Source organism: Anoplophora glabripennis, unplaced genomic scaffold (assembly GCF_000390285.2).
Source record: "Anoplophora glabripennis isolate ALB-LARVAE unplaced genomic scaffold, Agla_2.0 scaffold426, whole genome shotgun sequence".
Classification (NCBI taxonomy): Eukaryota; Metazoa; Arthropoda; class Insecta; order Coleoptera; family Cerambycidae; genus Anoplophora; species Anoplophora glabripennis.
The window spans coordinates 166,582-193,568 of NW_019416504.1; the positions used below are offsets into that span (position 1 = coordinate 166,582).

At 34.9% G+C, this 26,987-nt stretch overlaps 4 protein-coding genes across 6 annotated transcripts in view; 2 read left to right on the forward strand and 2 right to left on the reverse strand.

Annotated features, from left to right (window-relative positions):
- Nucleotides 1–4,749: 4,749 nt before the first annotated feature.
- Nucleotides 4,750–7,200, reverse strand: LOC108913343 (ubiquitin carboxyl-terminal hydrolase calypso). The gene is made up of 5 exons (XM_018718887.1): nucleotides 6,428–7,200; nucleotides 5,998–6,374; nucleotides 5,594–5,912; nucleotides 5,109–5,344; nucleotides 4,750–5,055 (listed from the first exon to the last, which is right to left on the reverse strand). Exons 1-5 carry the CDS (start codon nucleotides 6,939–6,941, stop codon nucleotides 4,837–4,839), a joined length of 1,665 nt encoding a protein of 554 aa, XP_018574403.1. The 5' UTR covers nucleotides 6,942–7,200; the 3' UTR covers nucleotides 4,750–4,836.
- Nucleotides 7,201–7,293: 93 nt separating this feature from the next.
- On the forward strand, nucleotides 7,294–9,096 carry LOC108913344 (nucleoporin-like protein 2). The gene is made up of 3 exons (XM_018718888.2): nucleotides 7,294–7,447; nucleotides 7,504–7,793; nucleotides 7,846–9,096. The coding sequence occupies exons 1-3, from the start codon at nucleotides 7,372–7,374 to the stop codon at nucleotides 8,983–8,985; spliced, it is 1,506 nt and encodes a 501-aa protein (XP_018574404.1). The 5' UTR covers nucleotides 7,294–7,371; the 3' UTR covers nucleotides 8,986–9,096.
- Nucleotides 9,097–10,701: 1,605 nt separating this feature from the next.
- On the reverse strand, nucleotides 10,702–17,870 carry LOC108913342 (protein brunelleschi). Of its 3 annotated transcripts, none has more exons than XM_018718886.1 (10): nucleotides 17,737–17,870; nucleotides 16,322–17,681; nucleotides 16,014–16,164; nucleotides 15,840–15,931; nucleotides 15,476–15,759; nucleotides 15,093–15,421; nucleotides 12,568–13,202; nucleotides 11,300–11,652; nucleotides 11,040–11,247; nucleotides 10,702–10,987 (listed from the first exon to the last, which is right to left on the reverse strand). In XM_018718886.1, the coding sequence occupies exons 2-10, from the start codon at nucleotides 17,641–17,643 to the stop codon at nucleotides 10,795–10,797; spliced, it is 3,567 nt and encodes a 1,188-aa protein (XP_018574402.1). In that variant the 5' UTR covers nucleotides 17,644–17,681; nucleotides 17,737–17,870; the 3' UTR covers nucleotides 10,702–10,794. The 3 variants fall into 3 exon arrangements, with proteins under 3 accessions (XP_018574402.1, XP_018574401.1, XP_018574400.1); XM_018718884.1 differs by having other exon boundaries at nucleotides 10,795–10,987; nucleotides 11,300–11,655; nucleotides 17,737–17,869; XM_018718885.1 differs by lacking the exon at nucleotides 17,737–17,870 and having other exon boundaries at nucleotides 11,300–11,655; nucleotides 16,322–17,643.
- A 312-nt stretch (nucleotides 17,871–18,182) lies between these two features.
- Nucleotides 18,183–26,987, forward strand: part of LOC108913348 (atlastin) — a 16,314-nt gene continuing 7,509 nt past the window's right edge. Inside the window, exons 1-7 of the mRNA XM_018718895.2 lie at nucleotides 18,183–18,541; nucleotides 18,884–19,104; nucleotides 19,157–19,306; nucleotides 22,755–22,910; nucleotides 22,984–23,272; nucleotides 23,325–23,509; nucleotides 24,229–24,450. Coding sequence (XP_018574411.1) covers nucleotides 18,487–18,541; nucleotides 18,884–19,104; nucleotides 19,157–19,306; nucleotides 22,755–22,910; nucleotides 22,984–23,272; nucleotides 23,325–23,509; nucleotides 24,229–24,450 — 1,278 coding nt within the window. The 5' untranslated portion in view covers nucleotides 18,183–18,486. The remainder of the gene's footprint in view (nucleotides 18,542–18,883; nucleotides 19,105–19,156; nucleotides 19,307–22,754; nucleotides 22,911–22,983; nucleotides 23,273–23,324; nucleotides 23,510–24,228; nucleotides 24,451–26,987) is intronic.

Below are 26,987 nucleotides of genomic sequence, written 5' to 3' on the forward strand. Positions count from 1 at the left end.
TGAGCGGCCATATATCAGTCAATTTTCATCCAAAAATATTTTACAACCTCTTGTTTTAAAAGAAATTTTATCTATTTCTTTTTCTATGAAGTAATGCCTATACCTCTATTTACTCAAAAAAAAAATTAGAGGCGAAAAAAGTAAAAAAAAATAGAAAATCGAATTTTGTGCTTTTTTTTAAATTGTTTATTAACGATTATTTTGCATAAAATTTTCCTTTTAATTTTTTTAAATAAGCTATTTCGATAGGAAATTCAATTCTTTAAATAATTTTTCCTATGAACTATACCGAAATTTTGCCTCGTTTTCGAGCTACAAATAAAAAACTGAAAGGGTGCATTTTCACCCCTATCTCCAATTTCCACCCTCTGACTTAATAGCACTACGCGGTTTTTTCATTGTAAATAACCATTTGAACGATTCATGCAATAAAAACCCATCAACGTTGTAGTTCCATAGCTTATGACATAATCAATAGCCTATCTAGTAGGTACTTATTTTAGGAAATCTAAAAAGTATCTACAGAATAGATATCGCCTAAAAACGCGTAATATTTTTTATCGCCAACCGTCAATAGAGTCTTGCAATTACCATAAGATTTCCGGAAGTAAACAATATGACTTGCTTCATAAATAATTATTAAAGCTGTTTTACATTGACATTCATGAATAAATTGACGAAGTTCTTCATGAATTTATTGGTAATGGGCTATTGACTATGTACTTTAGATAGGAACTACAACGTAACAGAAATTTTATTGTTTGATATGTTCAATTGACCCTGAAAAATGATAAAACCGCGGAGTGCTACCTTTTAAAAGGGTGCGTTTTTGAGAATGAAGTAAAAAGGTGGTATTTTAAGTTTTTTGAGTTTTACTCGAAAACTATGAATTTTTTCTAAATAATTGTCAACAGAAAAGTTGTAGCAAATTGAATTTCCAATCGAAATGAATTTTGAAGTCAAAAAAATATATATTTTTAACAAAAATATTCACAAAAAACGAGTAAAAAAAACGAAAAAATGCGTTTTTTTTCCTTTTGGTTTTTGGCCCACAACTTTTTTCTGAAAGGAGTTAGGTATAGGCATTGCTTCACAGAAAAAAAAAGTTAATGTGTTTTCCTTTAAAATAAGCCTTTAGAGAAGTACCTACGACTAATAGAAACCGAGATACATTGGATCAGTTTTGGATTTTCGGCCAATTTTTGCCCTTTTTTGACGATTTTCGTCTTATAACTTTTTTCTGAGTTAATTTAGGTGTATGTAAATGAAAGGTGATTTCAAGACCTTCAAAATGGTGCCTGGTAGAAGTTTGTACAATTAAAATCAACCGAGATATGTCAATTTAACCAACGATACTTTTTTTCTTTTTATAAAATTTTTATTACTTTCGGTATTATTTTGTCTAATAAATTTATTTTTGAGAATGTGAAAGTTAAAATAAGTTTCTAGGTGATTGGATATTATTATTTATTTATTTAAACAACAGTTAATCATATATATCTTATAAATTTTCAGTTTCATTTAGTATATTTTCAATATTAATTTTTTCCGTTTTTTTACTCGTTTTTTTGGGCATATTTTTGTTAAAAATATTTTTTTTTTGACTTTAAAAGGTCTCATTTCGATTGGAAATTCAATTTGCTACTTTTCTGTTGACAACTATTTAGAAAAAATTCATAGTTTTTTAGTAAAACTCAAAAAACTGAAAATACCACCTTTTTACTTCGTTCTCAAAAACGCACCCCTTTAAAAGGTAGCACTCCGCGGTTTTATCATTTTTTAGGGTCAATTGAACATATCAAACAATAAAATTTGTGTTACGTTGTAGTTCCTTTGTACCCTCTTTTTTTGACGTAGTCAATAGCCTATAAACAGTGTGGTTTTACACTGCTACAGACCTTGTCAAATTTTTTGACGCATGAATCAGTTCTACCAATGAATCAAAGAAGCAAATAAATTTCAAAAATGTCACCTTTCCACTCATAATTGTAGTGATACAACAGCGGTAAAGTTCTGACACATATTATATAAATATTAGTTTTTGTAAGTAACAAATCAGTAAAAACAATGCAAAATTAGTACGACGCCACACAATTATTTACATATTTCAAAAACATAACCTCATTACTGATCTTAGGCTGGAAATCTGTTGGGTTAGTACTTCCGAACTTCGCGAAGAAATTGACAAAAATTAGAACATGCTGTAATTCGTCAAGAAATTATTTGACAGCAGATTTGGTGCATTACACTTGTCCAATTTCTTGATGAAGCGACTTCATGAATTAATTGATCAATAAATTGTCAATGTAAAACAGCTATAATAAATATCATGTAAATATCAACTTTTAATGACAGTTTTCGAAAAATGTATTTTACATATTTCCACACTTTTTACTATTACCGACTTCAAGAACTAAAAGCAATGCCCAAGTTTATATCTCAGTTATAATCATATTGCAGTTCATTTCTATCCAGAGTTGGTACTTACTTACTACAATTCATGTGAATGCCAATATCACCCCAGGGCGCTCCTTTCCTTCCGGCGAATATTCAACTTTGTTAAAGAACCCAAGACTTTGAAACACGTACGAAACTACCTCAGAATGGAAGGCCTGATGTGAACTAACCCTAAGGACTTTCTCCGTTATTGTTTGGTGTTAAAATAAGCAAACTTTGCTTATGAATATTTAATCCGTTCCCATCCCGTTTCCCGTTTCTAATAAATAAACGGACGTGAGTTTGTTATCAGGCGCGTAGCTAGGGGGGCAAGCCAAGCAAAAATCCTATCTACGCTCATGTCTGTTAGATATAAGTAGTGAGTAAATTTCAAGATACTCCAAACGGCCCCTCTTACAAATTTCAATTTCAATTTCAAGTAAATTAACAACGGTTGCAGTTATCTAATCACTGAACAATAATAAAACAATGCTATTACCTAAAGTCGTCAAACCAGTTGTAGTTGGCAGGGTGAAGCTTTTGCCAGTATTGAATTCTCTTTTTCTACTACAGTTACAATTCAACATTTTTTTTGCACCTGTTGCACAAACTAGATAATTTCTCCTAAAAATTTTAAAATATGAAAAACGATAAAAAGAAAATGCGTCATAAAGTGACTGAAAAATGTATGTGGAAGGTAGTTTCGAACTCCAGCTCAATGGAACTGCGTGCATGTAAATTTTATCCGTTAGGTGAGATTTCAAAAGTGACTTGCGACTTACCACAAACTTTCCAGATCTTCTCAGCTACAGAGGGTCCTCCGGCAGTGGGAACAGGATACACATAGAATTGCGGCACACTTAATTTAATTACGTTACGAGGAAAAGTATATTATTTATTTGTATGTTGTATGGCGTCACTAGCGAGAAGCATTAAACCGGGAGACTCGTACCACTCTGTATATGTGTCTGTATCGCGCACGTAAGACAAGAAATAGTAATAAAAAACTAACAGAAAGGTGGATTATTTTGAATGCAATTATTTAACGATTATACTTGATGAATTAAGACTAAATTTAAAAAATACCGATCAGAAACAATTGAAATACGACTCTACGCAGGGCTGCCAACCACAAATTTCTTGTTACCTCTCAACCAGTGCTGCCAATCTGTAACCTGTAGAAACTAAACGCCACGCGGAAAATTAAAAATAGCCGTGTTTAAGAATATAAACATTGCGAATCAGACAAAAAATAAATGGGTCACACACAGCCAAGATCGAAATCTACTCGGGGAATAGAATGTTTGGCAAATTGAACTTCCAGTATGGCATTATTATTTTCAGGTTTAGTTTTTTTTCTGCATAAAAGTTCAAATATGCATATAAAATTAAAGCCGTTTTTTAATGCATGGCAGTACAGTAATATTTATTGTACTGCCGATGCCGTACGATTTTACTATCAAGTCGTGGCTGAAAAGCCGTGAAAACACGACAATTGCTGTATTGTATGTATGTAGATGCTGTAGAGAGAAAGGGCGATAGTTTGATTACCCCTCTCTCTCTTTAATTTTATCTGAAAATTAGGAGGGAGTTGCTTTAGCTAATCACGAGTGTCTACGATTTTTGAGCAGAATATTTAAATAAAAGAAATCGTTTTTGTAACTTTACAACGATAAAAAAGTGCGTAATTTTCTAACACTGATAAAAACTGCTGTTCCTCTAAATTAAAACTGTATGTACTTACAATTACTACGCGCACATCAGTTTAAATGTTTAAAATGTTTCCTGTCATTACAATTATTAGGTATTGTTGAAAGTGTGAGTATCTACAGTGGTTGTTATTCGTTCACATAGAATAAATATATATTTTTTTGTTGTTCATTCACATATTTGATCGTTAATTTATCTTGCCAAAAACCACGCGAGCTTTTCATTTCATGGATAAATTTCTTTTTAACTCAAAATTTTGCCAATCATTAATTTTGCTCAAAAAACTGTTACGATTTTTTCATGTCAGTTTTTCTCGTAAAATTACTAATTGGCAAAATTGTTTCGTTACAAATAGAAATTTATCCAATAAACAGAAAAGCTCGTGATTTTATTGTTGATAAAAATGTAAAATTTGCTTTAATTTAAATTTAGGAAATATATTTTATGTAATTAATTAAAAAACTGAATCGTTTTGGTATTTGACGATATTAAAAAAACATAATTTTAACATAGAATACTTTATTTATACATTTTCCTTGTTCTAATAAATCACAAATTATAAAATTAGGTACCTGAAAATTATTTTTAGAATATTTTAAATAGTTTTATAAAAACAGCAAATATACAGTTAATCTATTTAAATATTTGTATTTTGTAGAATAAAATAAAAAAAGATTCAAGTGTACAGCTTCAACGTCTTCGTTTCACCTTCGAACGACCTTTCTTCTTCCTCTTACCGCCATCTTTTTTCTTCTTGGCGGGTTTCGGTACAGGAGTGGAATTGCTAGGCCTTTTCGGAACGACTAAATTTTGCTCTACTAAATCTGCCAATTTACCCTGCTCGGCCAGCATGGACAAAAACGTACAAATAAACTCATCGTAGTTGTGAGTCCGCCTACAATCATCAACCTGAAAATTACGCGTTTGTTAAGAATTTAAATTTGTTCTACTGTCCGCTTTACCTTATATTTGTTCTGCTTGTCATTTTCGTCCTTCAAACTAATCTCGCACATACATATTTCGTTTTCAAGGTTCCTCAACAACGCTAGCAAGTCCTTTGGGGCGAAAGTGTGTGGTTCTAAGAGTTCTTGGTTCTTCTTCTCTGCTACTACCGGATCGCCGTCACTTGTGTGAACCCTAGCGTGGACCCCTCCCGTACTGACCAATTTCCTTTCGGCAGACTCTAACGACTTTATTTCTGAAAATAAATATTATAAATATTTTTTGGCGGGGAGTCGCCATCTAGTATTTTTATTCCTAAATCTGATCAGTTTGTCTAACTAATACAAAGTGCACAGTATTGCTGTTAACTAACCTCACAAATTATATGTATTTTAACTGATCAAACTCTACACGAAACATGTGATCTCAATAAAGGTAATGAACAAATACTTCGAAATTCGTTATTGAAGATCTTTGTGTTGACGAATTTGTAGGGTGTTATTACCATTCTGCTCCTTCTCTTTGTCGCCCTGTTCGGCCATCCTCAATACAACGAACCGTTTCAAATCCCTTGATGTTGGGCTATTCTGCGAGGTCGTCGCGGCTGCCCAGTTCCATCCTTGAGTGGGAGAGTTGAAAGCTGATCCTAAATCTGACGGGGTGTCCGTTCCAGAAGTACTGGGTGCAGGTGAAGTTTGTATGGTCAATGGAGTGGCGTAATCTAAAGGACACAGTGTTACCTTACTGTTTGTCGAAGTAGATTCGATTTTATTGGTTTTTGAAGCCTGGTCTTCCTCAGATTCATTCTTCGTGGGATCCACCGACTGGATCCCAAAAAAGGTCATTAAAAACTTATTTAAAATTTTTATTCTACAAGATACACAGACTTAAAATAAAATTTTTACTCACTTTTGCTTCTTCACCGCTTGTTCCTGGCTTTAAAGCTTCTAATTCCTTTTCAGTCTTAATGTTAGTACTACCACTCTTTTCCTTGACTTTAACTATGTGCTGAAGTGCATCCAATACTATTTGTTTGTTAGTTCTCAACATTTTAAGTTTATGCTGAATGGCCAGTCTTCTATCTGGAACGACTGCCATTAGATTGAATCTAATCTCGTTATATTCATCAGCTGTGATTCCCAGCCGATCGGTAATAACACTACGGAACTTATCAGTCCATTCCATATCGTTACAAGGGCCATGATCAATCGGATAAGGCTTCAGACCATCCAGTTCAAATAGTCTGCCCCCAATGGGTACAAAGCTAACAAAATGAAATGCTTCACCTGAAAAATAAGTTAATGTACCTCAAAAAACAACATGAGATGTTAATAATAACCTGTAAAGCGTCCCGTTGATACTCCACTGCCTTTTTCGAGCCTTCGCTTTGCTTGCGGCATAGCATGCGAATTGTGAGCACAAGCCAACTCTGGGGTATTTCCTATAGCCCATCCTTTATTATCGGGGCTCATACCTTGCGTATGTGCTTTCAGTCTGGTCAAAGTCTCGCCTAAATGTATAGTGGGGCAATTTAACAATATAGAAATAAGGGCATGTGTAGCACAACTGTTCGGAACCATTTGTTGAGCAAAAAATATATTATTTACTATATCTTCGTCTTTAACAAACGTTTCATTTTGCTCCACAACTTTTCGACGTGATCTTCTTTCCTCGACCCATCTAAATAAGAAAATGAAACCATAAACTGGACTGTCTAAGGGTTTGTTTAAATCGTATATTTCCTCGACTTGGACTCCTTTTACGCCGAAATCTTCAAGGAGTAAAGAAAACAAGCCTGGATCGCTTTCTAACTCCAGCCAACCCTCTGTAAGTTCCTTTATATCCACAGGCATTATTGTTATTTAACTTAAAAACAAACAGCTTTTTTGTAAACATAGCCTTTAACCTAACATTTGATAGTTAGAGTACAATTTTTGACAAACTCTTGGAATTTTTTTGCGACAATCTTTGTATATTTTAGTAATTATTAAGTTCTTTTAAAACTACACCTTCACATTTTTCATATAACAATTTCTTAAAGTCTAGAGTATTAAATTGATCCTGATCTACGTAAAGAATTTATAATTTTTTGTTGATTAAACCTAGAATGAATTTACTCGTTAAAAAATAACTTTAGTTCAAATTCATATACGAGTAGGTCAAGTGTCCCATTCGAGTGAGGTTATATGTCAACAAATTTTAATTTTTTAATTTAAGTTTGACAGGTGACAGTATGGTCATAAGTATAGAAATATTGGAAATAGAAATATTTCAAGAATAAGCATGGTTGTATGTAAATTTTTCCTTCAGGGAACTTGTAAATTTGGGGATTTTTGCAAATTTGAACATCAATTAAACGGTAAAATACCCGTTTTAAATAGCCCACTGTCTGCATTACATATCTTTTTCTTTCAGATAACTATACGAATTTTCAAAACTCAACACCAATACTAAGACAGTCTCATTTTGGTAATACCCAACAGCAAGCCAAACCTACCACAAATCCTTCTAATGTAGACACGAGTACTTTGGTCAAATCTGTAGTAAATGACATGACAGTAGCGGAAAAAGGAGGCCAGTGGTTATTATCCTGCTATGCTCCTTTCAAAGAAAAGCCTGCATTTCCCAGTTTTGAAGATCACAGCTTTGAGGAAATTCGTTTGGGTTACTACGAAGCAGTAAAGAATGGAACTCTCGAGCAATTTGTATGTGTATATAGCCACTCTTAAGAATGTTTTTAACATATTGTCTTTCCAGAAGCAACAAGTACAAATGATGCTTCAACAAGCTGTAATGAGGATGAAATCCTTGCAGTCACCATCACCGGATATCGTCAACATTTTAAAATGCATTTATAATACTCCTCCTTCCTCATACTGTGGTGTATACGGAAGTAACCCTGCCACCACAACCACTGCATTCAATAATACAGCCAACACGTCTGGAGCTTTTAATCAACAGCAAACATCTTTTGGACAACAACCTACTTCTTCGGTGTTCCCCCAATCTAATCAAAACATCTTTGCCAAGCCCACACAACCGCAAAATCAATTTGGTGGTGCGTCAAGTATCTTCGGTGGTGGCGCATCTCAAAACCAAGCATTCAAAGGGCAGAGTAATTCGATTTTTCCAAACACTCAGACGCAGATCGCTACTGATAACATTTTTCGTCACGCCAGTGGTAATTTTGCAACTCAAGGTAGTAATTCCTTATTTGGGGGCCAGCCAACTACAACACAAGCCGGTACCAGCCCAGCTTTCGCTGGCCTACAGTCTACAAACGGCCCGATGTTCAGTGGCGGGCAATCTGCCGGGGGCTCGATTTTTGGAGGTCAAGTGAACAATTCTATTTTTGGCGGGCAACAAAACGTTTCTCCTACATATGGTTCACAAACACAACCAAATAGTGGCAATGTTTTCAACAATTCTTTTCCTAATCAAAACGCTAATAATGCTTTTGGGCAGAGCATCTTTGGTGTCTCCAATGCTCAAGCCACTGTTCAAAACATGCCTCAACAGGGGTCGGCAAATATTTTTGGAATAGGGGCTAACCAACCTCAAAATGCACAAAAATCAATGTTTGCCCAGCAACAACCTATCTTTGCCCAACAGAATGCCGGGACGGTTTTCAATCAACAAGCGACTAGTCCTCCATTTCGCCAGACGTCTTCCAGTGTTACAGATGCGAAAAGTCATTCTAATAGTATTTTTGGAAGCGGTCAGAACACTGTTATTTCAAATCCACAATTCGGTCAAGTTCAGCAGGTTGACGAATCCATTTATTCTAAATTGGAAGATTTAACCGAAGACGAGGTCAAGTGGTTTAACAGCGACGATTTAGATGTTTCGAATATACCAGAGAAACCTCCCACTTATCAAATGTGTTTTAAAACGTAATGGATTAAACGATATTATTTAATACGATTTATTCAAGTTTGTGATATAATCTTTGCTGTACTCGTTTAGCATTTTACATTTATATTAATAAAGTGTAGCATGTTTGAATTATTTACGATTGAATAAAATATTACTATTCTTCAACTGCGACGGCCGGTGAAAATTATTTTGATAATGAAGCGAGGGAACTTGTACCATTTGCTGACATAAAAAAAAAACATAAAGTAGGGGTCACCCAGTTTTATTAGGTGAATAGAATCGGGCGTTTTTTTATTTTTCACAAAATTCAGTTTTCTTGATTTAATTTTTTTAAATTTATATTTTTTCTCACATTTTTTTCCTAACAAATTTTGTGGAAATTAAACCCAGCGTCAAATGTGATTAAAGTCAGCCCAATCGCTCGAAAATTCAGTTTTTGATTAGTTTATAAAAGTTTTCAATGAACTTAAGAGGTTGTAGACGTTGGTTGGGGATTTGTCTTGTTTGTTTTTTCGAAGACCTTTGTGTAAATAAACGACTTCTTTACCGCATGGCTTTTAGAAGTGTACTGTCATTTTCAGAGAGAGAACATGAGGACAGTACCACATATCAATTAGGCATACCTTTGGGAACAGACATTACATCTTCAATAAAGATCCGAACAAAAACCGTACGAGAAAAAACAGTAAACCAGATTGTATATCTACTTTTGGCCTAAAAAATGAGATTTAAAATATTAAAAGCTGTCATTTTTCAATTTCTTTGTTGTGTTGATTTTATTTAAATATCGAAATTTAAATTTAGTCAAAATACAGGGTGTCCCAAAATTCATGCAACAAAATTTGGTCACAAATTCTTAAGACAAATTTAGGGAACCCGTATTTTTTATTTTTGCCAAGTGGCCCCGTCTTTCAGAATTACAGCCCCCTGAAGTCCGCCCCTAAGATTAATCTTTTTTTTATATCAGAATTTGGTCGCATATTTAAATTTCTTAAAAATTATTAGTCCACTAGAAACCCATTAAATTTAGAACTATCACTATCATAGTTTTTTTTTACCAACATTTTTGAGAAAATAATTTAATTTTTTCATTTTGGATTTTATTTAAAAAGAAGTAATTATTGTAATATCAAACAAATAAAGTGACAACTAACGAAAGGTTTAAACATTTTTCCAATTGGACTGCAAATAGCTGATTTTTTAAAAGAATTTTCAATTTTGTTTGAATAAAGTCTAAGTAAATAGAATTTCAATTATTTTCTTAGCAGTACTATAATTTGCCCATTTTAGTTTTTCTGTACTTTCAAAAATTCTAATAGAGATAAAGAAACAGAAACGAGGATATTAAATTAAAGTAAAAAAATTTTTTACAACAGCCAACAAACAAACAAGCTCGCACCTTGTAAATAACGATTAATTACAATTATTGGACTATAAAAAAATTTCAGAAATACCGCCACTATCCCTGGATCTACTTTATAGCATATTTTACAATTACAAAAGTAACATTTTCCAATATTGCTCATATTTATGACCTTAAGTTATAAAATCTGTAGAAATTTTATTTAGAATAACTTTGACTGACAGTAATTTTTCTTTGAAAATTTTTCCGCACTGTAAATTAAAAAATAATGGTAATAAATGCTCCACAAATAGTTTCGAGACAATAACTTTGATGAATCTCAACACAATTTTTGAGGTTTAGGATTTAAATTGGAAATAAATGAAAAAAATATATGACCAAATTATCTTATATTCTCCAAGTTATAAGTTAAGTCTAAAACATTTAACGATTTAAACAGCTTAGCATTAAATAATAAAATAATAAATTTACGTAACTTGTATAGAAATTGGCGGCGTGAACTTCCATACATGCCCCATTTGCACCAAGTTTGCCGTGCCACACGCGCTACTCTCCGACGCCGAACATTGAATATCCAGCTTGTACAAACCCGGCGCAAAAAATATTACGTTGCAGTCGTGGTTGGCCTTCACCCTGGGCTCTAGGGACGGTAATATTTTCCTAAAAAAAAAGTTACAGATTTCTGTATTTCAACGTAAAATTGTAACCTTACTTCGTGGCACCCGCCATAGCTAATCTAGTCTCCATCCTGTCGTTTATCGTCCCGTTCTCGTAATCCTGATAAAACTGCACGGAAAGCGTGAGTTGGTTCAAAGCCCACTCCAGACTATTCGCGATGGACATTTGCAATGCCAAGCAGTCCCCAGCTTCACAAGTCACTTCTTCCTGGGCGTTTACGATGCCCCCGTTCACTTTAACTTCTAAAAAAATATACAACTATTTCCATTCGCGCCGTTTATAAATAAAACGTACCCCAATCCAATGGCGACATACGAACAATATCCAACATGCTTGCCGTTAAATTTATGCCTTTCAAGGAAGCGACGCCTTTCGAATCCGTCGCCAACAAACTCCACCGCAAGTCTACCAAATCGGTGATATGCTCGGAACAGATAGTATTAACGTCTATAACGTTCCTTCCGGTATCGAACTCTTTCGACTCCTCGAAAAGTCCAGACAGTTTGGATAGAGGGCAACGATCGACGGGAATGGGCACCCGACAACTCTCCTGGCCTTCTATCAACATGGTTTTAGTCGACGTGTACTGCAGCTCCATCTCTTGGGAAGTTAAGTTAGCTATGTCCACGACTAGATAAAACTGGGAACTTCTACAAACGGTGAATTTAAGTAACGGGTCAAATTTAGGATAGAAAATATGAGACAGATGGTGACGCTTCCATAAAATCCCAACCTCCTTTGTTAAAAGTATAAATAATGACAAATATTTCGTGGGAGAACCCCCATCTATACCCCAATGCCAAAAGTCATAATAGTCCGGTCTAATTAGTCATAAAAATAGTGGTCAAATAACGAAAATTCCGACAGAGCTAAATTTTGGTGGAGATCTTGGGTACACCATTAGAAATAAAGTGTCAAAAGTCCCCATCAATCCCATGTGTGCTAAAAAATTATTCAGGGTCAAAGGTCAAAATTTGAGGTGTTTTGGATTTTTTTCGAAGGCGGTAAGTTTTATCAAAAAAGTAGTATATAATTTTTTGTATTCTTTTCATGGAAATTGTATTGTACCATTCATTTCGCATAGTGTTCCAATTGTTACAAATGTCTAATTCTATCTTCACTTTTCATATACAAAAAATTGACAACTAAAACTGCATTGACTTGTTGAAATCCCACCCTACTTCAATTTCTGACTGGGGTGTCAGTGCTTGTCATAAGCGTACAAGTGAAAAAAACATATTTCCATGTTTTAGTTATTCCAATAAATGTTGTTAGAAGTGGAATTGAATGTCAGTGGCCTGAATACTTTGATGTAAATAAAAAAATATGTACCTACTTGAAGGATAATAGAATATATCAAGATGAGTGTACCAAAATCGACGTATTTATTTAGTTTATATATATATCAGTTTTTGGAGCCCTCAAAATTGATACACGCATGGAATGATGTCACACTGCCTGCTATTTTGGCACTAGGGTATAATACATATAAAAAATTACGTATGATTTATCGGTTTATTTGATAAATCATACCACAATTGCGAATTTTCTCATCGACTTACATTTCTGCAGGTAAAACATCCCAATTCGTGACGTGAAGAGAGGGCGTCATCTCCACCATGAAGAAAACGGAGCATATCCTGCAGTAATCCGCCTCGAGTCCAGACGAACCGCTGTACCGCAACCTCAGCTGCCCCTCGATAGCCGACGTGGCGGACTGCTGTTGGAATAGTGCCGTGAGGCCTCCCGCGATGCTAGACTGTCCCGAATTCGACGAACGGAAACTCGAGTTGAACCTCGACGGCAAGGATCCCCCGGGCGGTAGGGAAGCCGACATGCTACTGAACACTCCGCTGCTCATGTCGTGCTGAATACTGGGAGAAACGGGCACGTTCGGGGCCAGAAAGTTGGCAGCGGCGTGAAGGTATAAGGTTATGGTCGCGGATTTGCTGGGCTGTATAGGTAACTGGCATCGCACCTCTTCGTCGTCCCACTTGAAGATCTGATCTTGAAGCGTAGGTTCCAAAATGCTGTTTACTTCGACCTCGAGCATCTCGATGGGCACTTGGCCGATGTTGGTCAAAGTTACCGTGCAGTGGGTACTCTCCCCGTGGTATAAACTTATGCTGGCGGACGTCACTATGTTGTCATCATGGAAATTCGAAAAGGACGCGCTTTGAGGCAGAGACGTGATTACCTGGACAAAAATTGCTTATAGAAAAAAAGACTGCATAACATTTTTATTTATTTTGAATTTGATTTTGAATTTTACTTTGAATTTGAGTGTGACTTGATTTTATTTTCAATTTGAACGTTCTGTTGAAAATATTTCTTTCATCCACAATACACAGGGTGTTCGTTAATGATATGCGAATATTTAAGGGTATGAAACTACATGGAAAATTAATGATAGTGTGCTTTATAAACTACGGTCCAAAAATAAGAACCACTTCCACTTGTAATTCAGCGACAGGTGGTCATCTTTGTTTTCGTCGTTTGCCTTTTCTGTAGTAGATGTCACTACTTATACAATTCCAACTTCGTATTCCGATATGTCAATACAATCCGTTAACAGAGGGCAGCACAATTTGTCTAAGGAGAGGCGCAGCCCTAGAGTGATGCCAGATCGACAGTTTTTTTTGGAATTGGGGAAATAGGGAATTTTGCTTTATTTCTTGGGATTTTAAAGTCATTTTAAAAAGTATACTTAAATAATAACTAAATGAACTTTAAATGCAACTGAGCACTATACTTCCATTTGAATAACTTCTCGGTAGGGGAAACAGGGTCACTAGATTAACAAACAGACGTATCTACTAGCTACTGTAAAAAGTTTTCTTTGTTACGTGTTGTGCTGCCCTCTGTTAACGAATGGTATTAACATATCGGAATACCGAAATCGAAATTGTATAAGTAGTAACATCTATTAAAGAAAAGGCAAACGACGAAAACAAAGATGCCCACCGGTCGCTGAATTACAAGTGGAAGGGCGAAACGGGCGGTGTCTATGAGACGCCTTCATTATAGCCATCCTTCTCTATCGCATGGATTTCTATGGCTTACTTTATCGCTCTCACGTAACGGCCGATGAACCATGGGGACTTTCCGACCCTGTATATCCGATATATATCACGATATTTATAAAAATTTAAATAATGATTCCTACTGGTTTAAAGTTGCTAAAACTGTTAACAGATGGCAGTAAAACCGTATGCTAATCGTTGGCGAAGGTGTTTATTTATGTGATTCCCCGAATTTTTCAACAAAGTAAAATTGAATTAACATTTTTATTTCATTATTTCTCCAGGTGTTGTCAATTCGAGCAGGTGCTGTGTGTTTGTATTTGTTTTAATATGTATGAAATTTATGTTGACTTGGTGATATTACAACCTTAGTTTTGTACGTCGATTTTTTGATAAACGTTTATTTAAATATAACAATCAGGTAGAAAAAATAAAAAAGAAAATATTGTTTGGATTTGGGAGAATTCAAATACAGCAGAGCCTTTGCCAGAAGAATCATCGGAACATTCCATCGATTTCGTAGTACCTAATATTCACGCAAATATTTTTTATTAGTTTCAGAATTTATATTTATTTTTTCGTTCTTGTTTTTGATATTTGGAATAAAAATATTTACCTAAATAGTTTCTTAATTTTATTTCGCTACTATATTATACATAAATTAATTAAAAAAAATAAATATCAAGACTTGATATATATCGGATATATATCAAGATATTTATCCGATATTTGATATTTATATAAATATCATGATATTTGCCAACCTTGGTTAAAATTTTAGGAAAAAAAGGAAATTAATATTTTCGAAACCGCTCGAGATATTTCACTGATATTTAGCACGTAACGATAGTTAATAAAGGCAAATGGTTTTCAATACAAACATAGGTTTTACCTCTAATAGTGGCATGCGTACGAGTACTGACTTTTTTAAACAAAAAAATGGTTGTTTTCCCTAATAAAATTATTTTTGAAATCCCCATTCAATTCGAAAGATAAGAGCTTTCTTAAGTTTTTGTCCCACTTATAAGTGGTAATGTGTAGACCTTAAAAAAAAACATTTATACCTCAAGTATCGGCAAGCTCGGCACTACTTCCACTTTATAAAATGGAGGGAAATTTGAGGACAGCGGCATGTGTCGCAACCTGCAATTCGACTTCACGCCCAGAGCATGCGTGCTATACCCCGACAGTTCAAGTTCTCCACTCTCCCTCGCCCAACCGCTTAACGTGATCGATGTGGGTACGTCCGGCGGCAATACCACCGTCTCCGGTACCGATTCAAAAACCACGCCAGCGGTCAACAGTCGCATGTTCGACACCTTCTGCTCAAACGGTAGAGGATTTGTCAGTTTCAGTTGTACTTCGCAAACCTCGTTTTCCACCCATAGGAAATCTGCGGGAAGATTATTTTTTCAAAAAAGTAAATAAACCTCCTTTACTTCCATACCCATTTTTGAATTAGCTTTGTTCTGTTTTCTCTCCAAACTCCCGCCGCCGAAATGTATCGGAGTGAACAGAAAGGGGCCTGTGTCTTGTTTGAGGCTCTCGATGCGTCTAGGTCTGAGATGGGGCTGTAGGTCCTTTGGAGTGAAAGCGACGCAAACTGGGATGTCGGTGAGATTGGCGGGTGGTACCACTAACCCGGAATCAAGGACTAGAGGCACCGGAGAACCTTCGCACTGCGCAGAGAGACTTTGAAGTTGTACTGCTAGCTCTTTCTGCTCGGTGGGGCTGAGAGAATTGTAAATATAAACTCGATAAAGTCACGTAAACCTAAATATTATTATCGAGGACAGAGACGTTTATATTACCTTAAATGGGGCCACATGGTCTGTAACAGAAAGGTCATATGTCTAGTAGCTAATGCGGAATGCCCAGTACGTCTCGCAGCGACAACAAGTTCCTAAAAACAAATCTTTTAGGCACATTCTAGAACTTAAAAAAAGAAAATTAACGTCTGTAAAGTTCCACATGAAAATATTTACTTGTAACAGTTGAATCTGCAAAGCCGGCCAACCCTGGTTTGAGGTTCTCATTTCCACAGGGTCTAGCGTTAGATGGTGGCCGGGTAGACTTTGTAACATCAAGGCGTAACATCGGGCCCAGTTCGGTGCAGGGTTTTGAGGGGAAACATACCTATTAATAATTATTATGTGAACATAGAAATGCTACTGGCAGAGAGTGACCTACTAAACTGTAGGTACCACGGAAACATATTACTCTAGCGAAATAAACTTTTTTAACTAATAATATTGGAGAAACAATTACTCTGCCATATACCCTATAAAATTACCTTGTAGCAGCCAGTCTTAAACATAAAGCAGCTTTCCTCTGGAACCCAATTTGGGTGTATAGGTCTGCCAAAGTTTCAAACCTCTGAATTTTTTCCTGCTCGGATAACGCCAGATTAATATACACGACGTTCTGCAAGAAACTAGCGGCCTGAAGTGCATGGTTCTGCTCCACGGCGATCCTTGCTGCTTTAAAGCTGGCCTCGGTTTCTATAATCCCAGCATTTTGATATTTGCTGTAGTGAATAATAGCTTCGCGGTAACGTTTCAATATGTCCTCAGGTGTAAGTGTATTTGCCACTAATTTTCTATTAACTAAAGCAGAAGTGGATGGAGTCTGGCTAGATTTCCTGGGTGAACCTTCTTGTAAGCTGGCATTTCTTTGTAAAGGGACCGTACGTTGCATATCGGGATATAAAACCAAAGCAGACGCAGCACTTAAGCCCTCATAAGCGGCGCCCAGCCATAACCAGTCATTTATGGATTTTAGAGTTTCAGCAGCTTGGGTATAATAAGACAAACTTTCTGTTAATAAACCTGCCTGCATACAAAGGTCGCCTAAGTGTTTTGTCATACGACCCGTACATCTTTTTTTGTTGTTCCTAGATTCCATATCCAGTCCTACGAAATCTTTTTTCTCAAAAGGTGCCAGGAGTAAAGATACACGCTCTAATTTCTCACGTGACCGTTCCAATCTTTTCGATTCGAGTACCCAAAACAAAGAATTAATGAACTCGTTGAGCTGAGTTTCCAGATCCAAACAGGGTGAAGATTCATCATAGAACAGGGCCCTTGCTTTAAAATTATTAGGAGTGGTAAATTTTTCTGAAGTATCTTCAGATTTGGGATCTGAATCAACATTACTAGAATCATCTGTTTCAGGAGTAACACTTTCTTTAGTAGGACCGAAAAGTATGCATATTGAATCAAACAAAGTGGTATTATATTTCACCTTTAAGCTTTCGTGTACCCTGCACACCTCGTTTAATTCTTGTTGAGAATCGTACTTGCCAAGCGAAATCAATCCCAACAAACGTCTGTGTGTTTGAAAATCACCCCAGTCATTATTTTCCACGGGATATTCTTTCACGTAACGTATCAATATACTTCTAACTTGTCCAGTAGAATCAGTGATTTTTGCGTTGTTAATTTTAGAAATGCGATCAAAGAACTTCATGAAGGTTTTTGGTTTCAGCTGAGATCCTATGTGTCTCACTAGTACTAAAAGAGCAGCATGATCATGAGAATACTGTTCATAATCTGGGTGAGACATGTTGGGCTCACTAGTACTGCTTGACAGAATGTAGCTAACCGATGAACGCATTTGAAGAAGTTATATTATTTTTGATGTGTTTATCATATCTAAAATGAAGACATAAATATTATCAATAATATATCTAGGTTCAGGTATGCATACTTGTGCTGTTATGGAAACGAAAACCGAAAACCTGCAGCTGATTATGTTTACAATAATTTATAATTTCACTTCATAGACCTTCCTACCTACCCGCCCCTTTTGGCAAAACTAAAGTAGGAAGTAGGTCAAAAGTTTTATTATATCGACTGCTTCTTCTTCTGTTAATTAAATACTGAAAGAGAATATTTGCATTTTCCATATACATGGTATATTGTCAAGGTCAAAGCGTCAAAGAAAAAGAACCAAGTTATTTTGTAATGTTTCTTTTGGCGATTTCCATTGACACACCGAGTGCGCACCGAGTATATTTTCCATCTTTTATTATCACTAGATAATACAGGATGGAGATACACGGAATGCGCACTCAGTGCATCAATGGAAATCGCTATTTGTTAAAATTCTATTTAGTGAAAAACTAAATTAATTTGCTCGAAAATTTTCATCAATTATTGACAAGTTTTAATTGATTTAAAATTTGTTAAAATATAAATCTGTTAAACTCGGTAGTGAAGTAACTAATTTCAAATATTTAAAAGTTGGTAATAACGTAAGGATTATGTGGAAGTGTGTTGTACAAGAGTTGTAACAGAGATGGGCGAGCGCAAGTAATCGTCTTTGTTATTCGAGAGTTCTGCCAAAATTGTCATCTCTACGAACCAAACCTTGGGGGGCAACTGTCAAATGATTTTAGTAAAGAGTACTACTAACTGCAACTGACGAACGAATTAAGAAAACGAAAATAATATCATCATGTCTGACTTAAGGCAACGTAAACGTTTACAGAAAAAAGAATCTTCAACTGAAGGTATTTGTAGAATTGTATTTTTTAATTAATTCGTAACACTGTTAGATAGGGCCGAATAATATCACTATTTCCACCTTGCTTTTTGTAAACTTTGGAACTTGTTTAAAGTGTGAATTACGCAGCACGTCCTTATGTGGCAATTAGTAATTAATTAATTGAAGCATCTTCCATATAATCTGTTCAAAATTATCATGTCTCCCAAGATGTTAACCTTGTATCTCTCAAATCTGTCAATGTCAGTTATTAAAAATAGGAAAACAAATCTTGACATCAAGGACATGAAATTTTTATAATAATGTTACATTAACGGCAGGGTTAACGTTTTAAAATTTTCTGTTCCAGATGAATTTGAATATGAAGACACAATGACTAAACCACATGCTGTGCCAATAGTTTTAGCAGGTGAGGACCATTCGTTCAAGCTGGACGAAGAGGCTCTCAAGAAAGTGTTAATGCGAGATGAGCTTAAAGATCGATACGTAGTGGTAGTTTCCGTGGCTGGTGCATTTAGACACGGCAAATCATTTCTCTTAGATTTCTTTTTGCGATATATGAATGCTAAGGTATTTTATTGTTACTAAATCGTGCGACGTATATTTAAGTGATCGTTTTTAGTATGTCCTTAAACAAAATACATCGGAGTGGATAGGTTCGGAAGATGCCCCGCTCGAAGGATTCTCTTGGAAGGGAGGATCAGATCGGGATACGACGGGAATACTGATGTGGTCTGAAGTTTTTCTAACAGAACTTATCACGGGCGAAAAGGTAGGAAATTTTATGACTCTTTTGGTAAAAAATTGTTAGATTTATTCAAATTTAGCTCTTATATTTAGTATTACATTTGATATGTTTTTTTTATAATTTACAAAACTTGTGTGATGTTGCGAAAGAAAGAAGAAGAATGCTTAACTTAAAATTTCTGCGTCTTTCTTTTATCTATGAGAAAAATAACAAATAGATTAATCTTTTACTTTGTTTTTCACTTCCCACAATTTGGGTTTTGTTTACTTTTTATAAACATAAACTGTTCAGATGGATTTATCTCTGAATCTTTAAATTAGTTTTTATATAAACAGTGGAATATATTATTTACTTAGTTGGTATATTTATATGTATATACCATAATTTAACAAAGAACTCGGAATATAAGAAAATGAATTGGGTTTATAATAAGAAATTCCTACCACTTTTTCAGTTCTTATAAAAGCAGTCCGTTATATCTAATGATTGGATATAGCCAGGTTATATTTAGAAAGTTTTAAATCACTGTGGTTACAGTTTTTGCAGCAATCCTGTATTTAAAACTGGTAGAAGAATTTATGACAATCTATGCAGCAAATTCAATCGAATGCTAATAATGACTTGACTAGAATTTAAATTAGGTGGTGTATTAACAACAAAGCGTTTATTACTTTCTTTTTATTTCATTTTAAAGTTTAATGACAGGTAACTACATGTGTACTTAATTATTTAATAATAATACGTTGGAAGGCAACATGGAAAAAGACAAAGGAAGCAAACAATTTTATTGTAGCTGTTCAGATCAGAACTTTAAAGATTAATTTTATAAGCGTGAAATAAGTGAGTGCAATGAGGTGGAACGATTGGTCATGTCATAGCGTTTTTTTTTTTTGGAAATTATTCTTTATTGTATTGGTTGATATTGCACTGTACCTTTGATTTTTCCTTGTATTTAATAATGGTATATCAAGTATTATATCATATACTATGTATATACAGTATGTTTTATTTTAAATCATGGCCTACCACAATTCTTGCAGATCTTATATGAAAAAAGGTGCTGTATCATTTTTTTTATATATAAAAAGTTTTGGCTAGGAATATGTTGAGATATATTTACAAGATTTTTGGGAAAACTTTACATATGTCATGGTTGACAGCCTACAGTACTAGACAGTTACATCATATTAATGGTTTTGAATCATAACATTGTTATTTTTAGTATATGGTTTGCATACTTAAAAGGTGTGCAATGTTTGCATATATAAACAATTTTAAAATGTTATGACTTTACTTTATTGTTGACGGTGGCAATTCCTAGAAAGGAAATACTGTTTAGAATTAATTATCCACCTGCGTGTAAATATCTTGACAAAACAAAAACATAAGTATTCTTATCCCTTGGTGTATCTTTTATCTAAAAAATTACTATAATTATATTTTAATGATGTGGCACGTAAACAAATCGCAGAAATATTTTATCAGTAATTGATATACGTCACCTTAAAAATTTGAGATTCATTTATTATGAATTATAAAAATTTTTGATTTGTAACTTTGTGCAGTCTCACCATTATTTTTTTATTGACATGAATGATTGCCTTTTTAATTTGTATTATTTAAAATTTTGTTTCAATATAAACTAAAAATACAAGAGAATTATTCTGGATATGATGTTACATTTTAGATACATGACTGAATTTTATTCAGCATGTAGTAAAATAGTGTCATAATTTAATATACAGGGTGTTTCATAACTTTACCGACGAGAGCAGGCACGTGTGGATCTTAAAATATGCCGATTTGTTATGTAACATTTTTTTGTGGGATGTACATCATGGAAGAGATATTGGCGCCTAAAAATGAGTGTTAAATTTTGAAAAACAATAATATTTCATTAATGCCTTAACATAGAGAAACCAAATTTGGTACATAATTTCCATTTATTGATATCTTTAATTGGAAAAATATGAATTTGTTGGAAGCCCAATAAGGGCTGGACTAGTGGTAGGGTGCCCTTAAAATGATATTGATTTTTTTAATCAGTATGCCAATTATTAAATAGTTTTACCAGTACAGGAAACTTAATTTAAAAAATTTTTTTACTTTTACAATTTTTCGAAAAGATAACAGTTCTTGAGAAAATCGTGATTTTGTGAAACAGCGTCGTTACTAATAAATTGAATTGGACAAAAAGTAAAGTATGCAGTTTTACGACTAGTAGGCTATGATTTCATGTGTCATTTTTGTCGTTTACACAAAAATATCAAGAAAAAGCAATTTCATTAAATTATATTCTTTATTTTGTTAACACCTAGTCCAGCCCTTATTGGGCTTCCAACAAATTCATATTTTTACCAATTAAAAACAATAAACGCAAATCATTGCTGAAATATTGTTTTTCAAAATGTATATTTCTTCAATGGTACATCCGAGAAAAAAAAATGTTACATAACAAATCGGCATATTTTATGATTCTCTACACTTGCCTGTTCTGTGTCGGTAGAGTTATGAAACACCCTGTATTTTGAATTTTTTTTCCTAGAAACTAAAAAGTAGTACCTAATTCTGATTGTTGGTATGGAGGTAGGTGGTTTTATTAAAGATGCTATTCATTGTTATACAGGGCATAACTTTGATTGTAGGTCATATTTATACGAAGGCTACTTATGACCTTGATTTGTATATGTGTTTTTTCATAATATTAAACTTGCCAAAACACAACATTGCACTACACAAATTCCATGTCGATACCGGTAAAAACTTATTGTTCATGCAAAAAGTTATGAAATTACCTAGCATGTTACAAATCATTATTATAAACCAATAAAACTGAAAATAAGTAATAAGTTCATGATAAAAAAAAAATTAAAACAAGCTTTTGTGACATTTTATTTTCGTATTCTTCTCAGCAAACCCTTTCATTTGATACCCATATCATGGGGGTGCATAAAAAATAACTGGTCCGTCATATTGGATTTAGAATGATGTCACTTAGCTAACCATGCATTGTCATCCAAACTAAACGTGTGTGCAAAATTTCAGCTCAATCGGTTGGGGATAACTGTTTTAAAATTCAGCTGCAAGATTTGACCCATACTAACAAAGCAAGTTAACTAAAAGCTTGTAATAAGGCGGACACATATTCGGCCATTGTTGTTTTTTTGCTCATCTAACGCACTGTTGCAATATGTTTTTACAAAATTATTTTTTGTTGTCTAGTTCACTGCCTGTCAATTTGGAACCCATCCAGTGGCAACATATATAACAGTTTAAGTACAGTTTAGAGACTATCTCGACTATGTATTTGATAAAAAAAAATTGTTTCGAATTAGTATTTTGGAGAAAAGTTCTAAGTATTACCTCTAAAAAACTGACACCACGTTGCTACATTTGTACTAAAATTTGCAACAACTGTAAAACAAACATCAAAGTAGCCCAAATTTTGTAACAATTCGATGCCTTTCCTCAGGTTGCTGTGGTGCTACTCGACACTCAGGGTACTTGGGACAGCAAAAGTACAGTCAAAGAATGTGCCACAATATTCGCATTAAGTACAATGTTAAGTTCCGTTCAAATCTACAATTTATCCAGCAATATACAGGAGGATGACCTTCAACACTTGCAGGTAACTTTGGTGGATGTGAAACGTTACAGAGAGTCTCGATGGAATCAGTTTTAAATCATTTTTAATTTGTTAGCTTTTCACCGAATACGGCCGACTCGCCCTGGCCGATTCCGGAAAGGTCCCCTTCCAGAGGCTACAGTTCCTCGTGAGGGACTGGCGGTTCCCGTATGAGGCGCCCTATGGGGCCGTCGGCGGCCAGCAGATCTTAGAGAAGCGCCTGGAGGTGAACGACCACCAACACACGGAGCTCCAGTCTCTCAGGAAGCACATAAGGTCTTGCTTTACGGAGATAGCTTGTTTCCTGATGCCCCATCCTGGCATCAAAGTAGCCACCAGTCCGACTTTCGACGGGAGATTGGGGGGTAAGATAGTAAATAAGAACAATGTGGTAGACTTAACGTTTTTGTTTCGCAGAAATCGATTCTGAATTCAAGGATAACCTGAAGATACTGGTGCCTATGTTGTTGGCCCCTGAAAACTTGGTCCTGAAAAGGATAAACGGAGAGAAGGTGAAAGTCAGGGATTTCGTGCAATATTTTAAGTCCTACATGCAGATTTATGAGGGCAACGAGTTGCCTGAACCGAAGTCTATGCTTGTGGTAAGTCGGATTTGTTTTTTATTTATGGGAAAAGTTAAATATAACCCAGGTTGCTAATTAACGGTGAAAAATTGTTTATTTGTGTTCTAGTAATGAGATATATGTGCCGTCTGAGTCATAGGGGTACGGATTTGGGTTAAACAGATGCCAGATAGATTTGTTTTTTTTTTTTTTAGAGGTACAGGGTGAACCAATTTCAGTGCGTTGAGGAATTCCTCAGATTTCTCATGAAAAAGAAAAGTTACAATGTTTCTTGATAAGTTTGTTGAAGGGATACAGGGATATATTTTTTTTTGGTTGTTTGTTGTAATGTTGATTTTATTTATTTGCAAAAATTTTTGTAAAGTAATTTGTTATCCAGCTTTTTGCATTGAATTCAGTGGTGTAAGTTTTTAAATGGGAGCTTGTATTTAAGTGAAAAATGGTCGTATCGTGAATTAAAAAAAAGCATTTTGAAGCTCTTCTTAGTTAATGCTAAGGAAGGGCATTGTGGGCGAACAGGTATATAAACTACGGCATAACAACCCGAAAAACCACGTGCTACTTTGAATGAAGATATCGAAATGTGACTTGAATACGATTTTTTTTTTTTTAAACCAAGCCCAACATATCTTAACTACTTTTTCTTATTTATCTTCTTTGGAAACACAAAACATTTCTTTCTTTATTTGATGTTAATAGGAACAGTACGAAATCTTACAATAACCGTTACATTTAAGGCAACCGCGGAAGCGAATAACCTGGCGGCCGTCGCCGACGCCAAGGACGTGTACGTCACCATGATGGAGGAGATCTGCGGGGGCGCCAAACCCTATCTCAAGACTGAAGCGATCGATAACGAGCACCGCAAGGTCAAGGATAAGGCCATCCAGCAGTTCGACAACAAGAAAAAAATGGGCGGCGAGGAGTTCAGTCAGACATACAGGGAACAGCTGGAAAAGGTACGTTGATCGTTTGTTTGCCCTTAATTTGAAATCGTAAGGCCTCGAATATGGATTAAGTGTATGTAAATAAGTTTTTAGTTGGAGGACGATTTCTATAAAAAAATTTGTAATACCTGGAATCATTGTTTAAATATTTGTAGTTATACAGCGAGTGAACTTTGGTATGAGAATATTGGATAGCGGCACTCTCAAAAATTCCCAGTAACACTTGTTTATGGTATAAATAAGTGTGACGGGGGTTCTTTTTTGGGGGAGTTTGTTTTGTTGTCTGACTAAAAACACATAAAAAAAAAACAAGACCTATAATACATACATGGTTATAAAAGATGTGATTAAAATTGTTAGATTCCTTTTTCTGTCTAGTAAAAAATTATTTCCATTACGTGGATATTAGTTTTTAATATCGTCACTTTAAAATGCTGTAATCCTTGTTTATACAGGGTGTTTTGTACAAGAACCGACACAGAGTAGAGGCATGTATAGTCCAATCAATCTTTCACGGTCTTATGTTAAATTTACAAAAAATACCAACTGGAAACAAAAAATATGGTGATATAGGAAAAAAAATTCTAAAAAAGATAGTGTATTTTTCCTATGGCGCATAAAGGGTCAAGTTAACCTAAAGAATTTATAAAAGGAAAAAAAAACGGTTTTTTGCTAATAAAAAAAAAACTTGAACTACAATCGAAAAAAGTGAAATGAGAAAGTTGTAGCTATTAAAAAAACCTATCGATTCGTCTTTTTAAATAAATCGATTGCTACATTACTTTTCGAGATATATAAAAAAAAACTGTAAAAAATCAACCTTTTTTTGTTTTTGCTGTATCTCTTACAAATTAAACTTTTTTTCTTTCTCGATAATGTCTATTACAGGAATCGATTGCTGGCATTTTTACGTGAATTTAAAATAAAAAAACTGTTGCTCTACGACCTTCTGTAGCCGACACAATTTTTTTTTTTTTCAGAAAATTCCACAGGCCGCTATTTAAGTGCAAAGAATTTTTGTACGTGATCCAGAAGTCGAGAAAATGAAGATTTTGAAAGTAAGAGCACTTTGAATGCGCGAATTCAGTTTTCGGAGCGGCCAAGTAGCGGTACCCCCACTCTGCCACCCGCTACAGTCAGCTCGCGCTGGGCTCGAATGCTTCGGTATGACGCACAATTAAAAATGCAGAAGTAGCTAAAATGAACCAAAGTATTTTTTTATTGAAAATATAAGCCTTCAACTTCAATCACTGTAAGAATGGTTGCTGTAGCACTTAAATAGCGGCCTGTGGAATTTTTTGAAAAGAAAAAATTATCTCGGCTTCAGAAGGTTGTAGAGGAACGTTTCTTTTTTTAAAATTCGCGTAAAAATTCCAGCAGTCGATTCCTGCAATAGACATCATTGAGAACTGAAAATCGAAAAAGATATTCAAGAAAAATGCGACAAAAAATTTTTTACTATTTTCAAATTCATTTTTGGACACTTAAAATGAATAAAATCATTATCACTCTTTTTTACCATGAAAGTACAACTCTTAAGGAAAAAAATGAGCCCTGATTTGTTTCTCTAGGACTATTCGTCGAGCAGGAACAGCCGATTTTCGAGATGACCTTTTTTCGAAAAATTTCTTATATTTTTTAATTAAAAAAAGGCACTTTTTTGCTTGACGAGGGCTACATTTACAGCAAATAACAAGTTTCAAAACCTTAATTTGCAAGAGATACAGCAAAAACAAAAAAAGTCGATTTTTGACGGTTTTTTCGATATATCTTGAAAAGTAATATAGCAATCGATATATTTAAAAATATGAGTTGATAGATTTTTTTAAGAGCTACAACTTTGTCATTTAACTTTTTTCAATTGGAGTTCAAGTTTTTTTTTATTAGCGAAAAACCGTTTTTTTTCCTTTTATGAATTTTTTAGGTTAACTTCGCCATTTATGCGCCACAGGAAAAATACACTATCTTTCTTAAATTTTTTTTTTTTCGTATATCACCATATTTTTTGTATCCAGGTGGTATTTTTTGTAAGCCCTTCTACCTATTGATTGGACTTCTTCCTTCTTCATCTTCATCTAGTGGTTGGTCCTTTAAAAAGTCCCATAGCACTGCGGCCTAATTAGGCCTATTGTGCGTCCCACTACTAGTCCTATTCAGCAAGTAGATTTGTCCTTTTTACAAAGTCCAAAAGCTTCCTTGCTGACACTTCTCTCAGTTCCTTGTGTTCTAAATAGGGTCTCCCAAGGAGCGCCATTCTGCTACGTGCAAATCCCGGGCACTCGCCCAGGATATGCAGAGAAGTTTCATCCGCCGATTCACATCCTCGGCAGACCGGATTGTCTACAAGCTTTAGCTTATGTAGATGTTTCCTAAAGTGACAGTGTCCCGTTATGAGTCCTGTCACTCTCCTGAGCCGGATTCTGTTCAAGCTCATTAGCTCATTCGCTCTTCCCTTCGAAGGATACTCCATAAGCTCCTTAGAATGGCTATGTCCTGGCCTTGAAGTCCAGTATTTCCTGTGTTCTGTCTCTGTCCATTTGCCCAGAGCC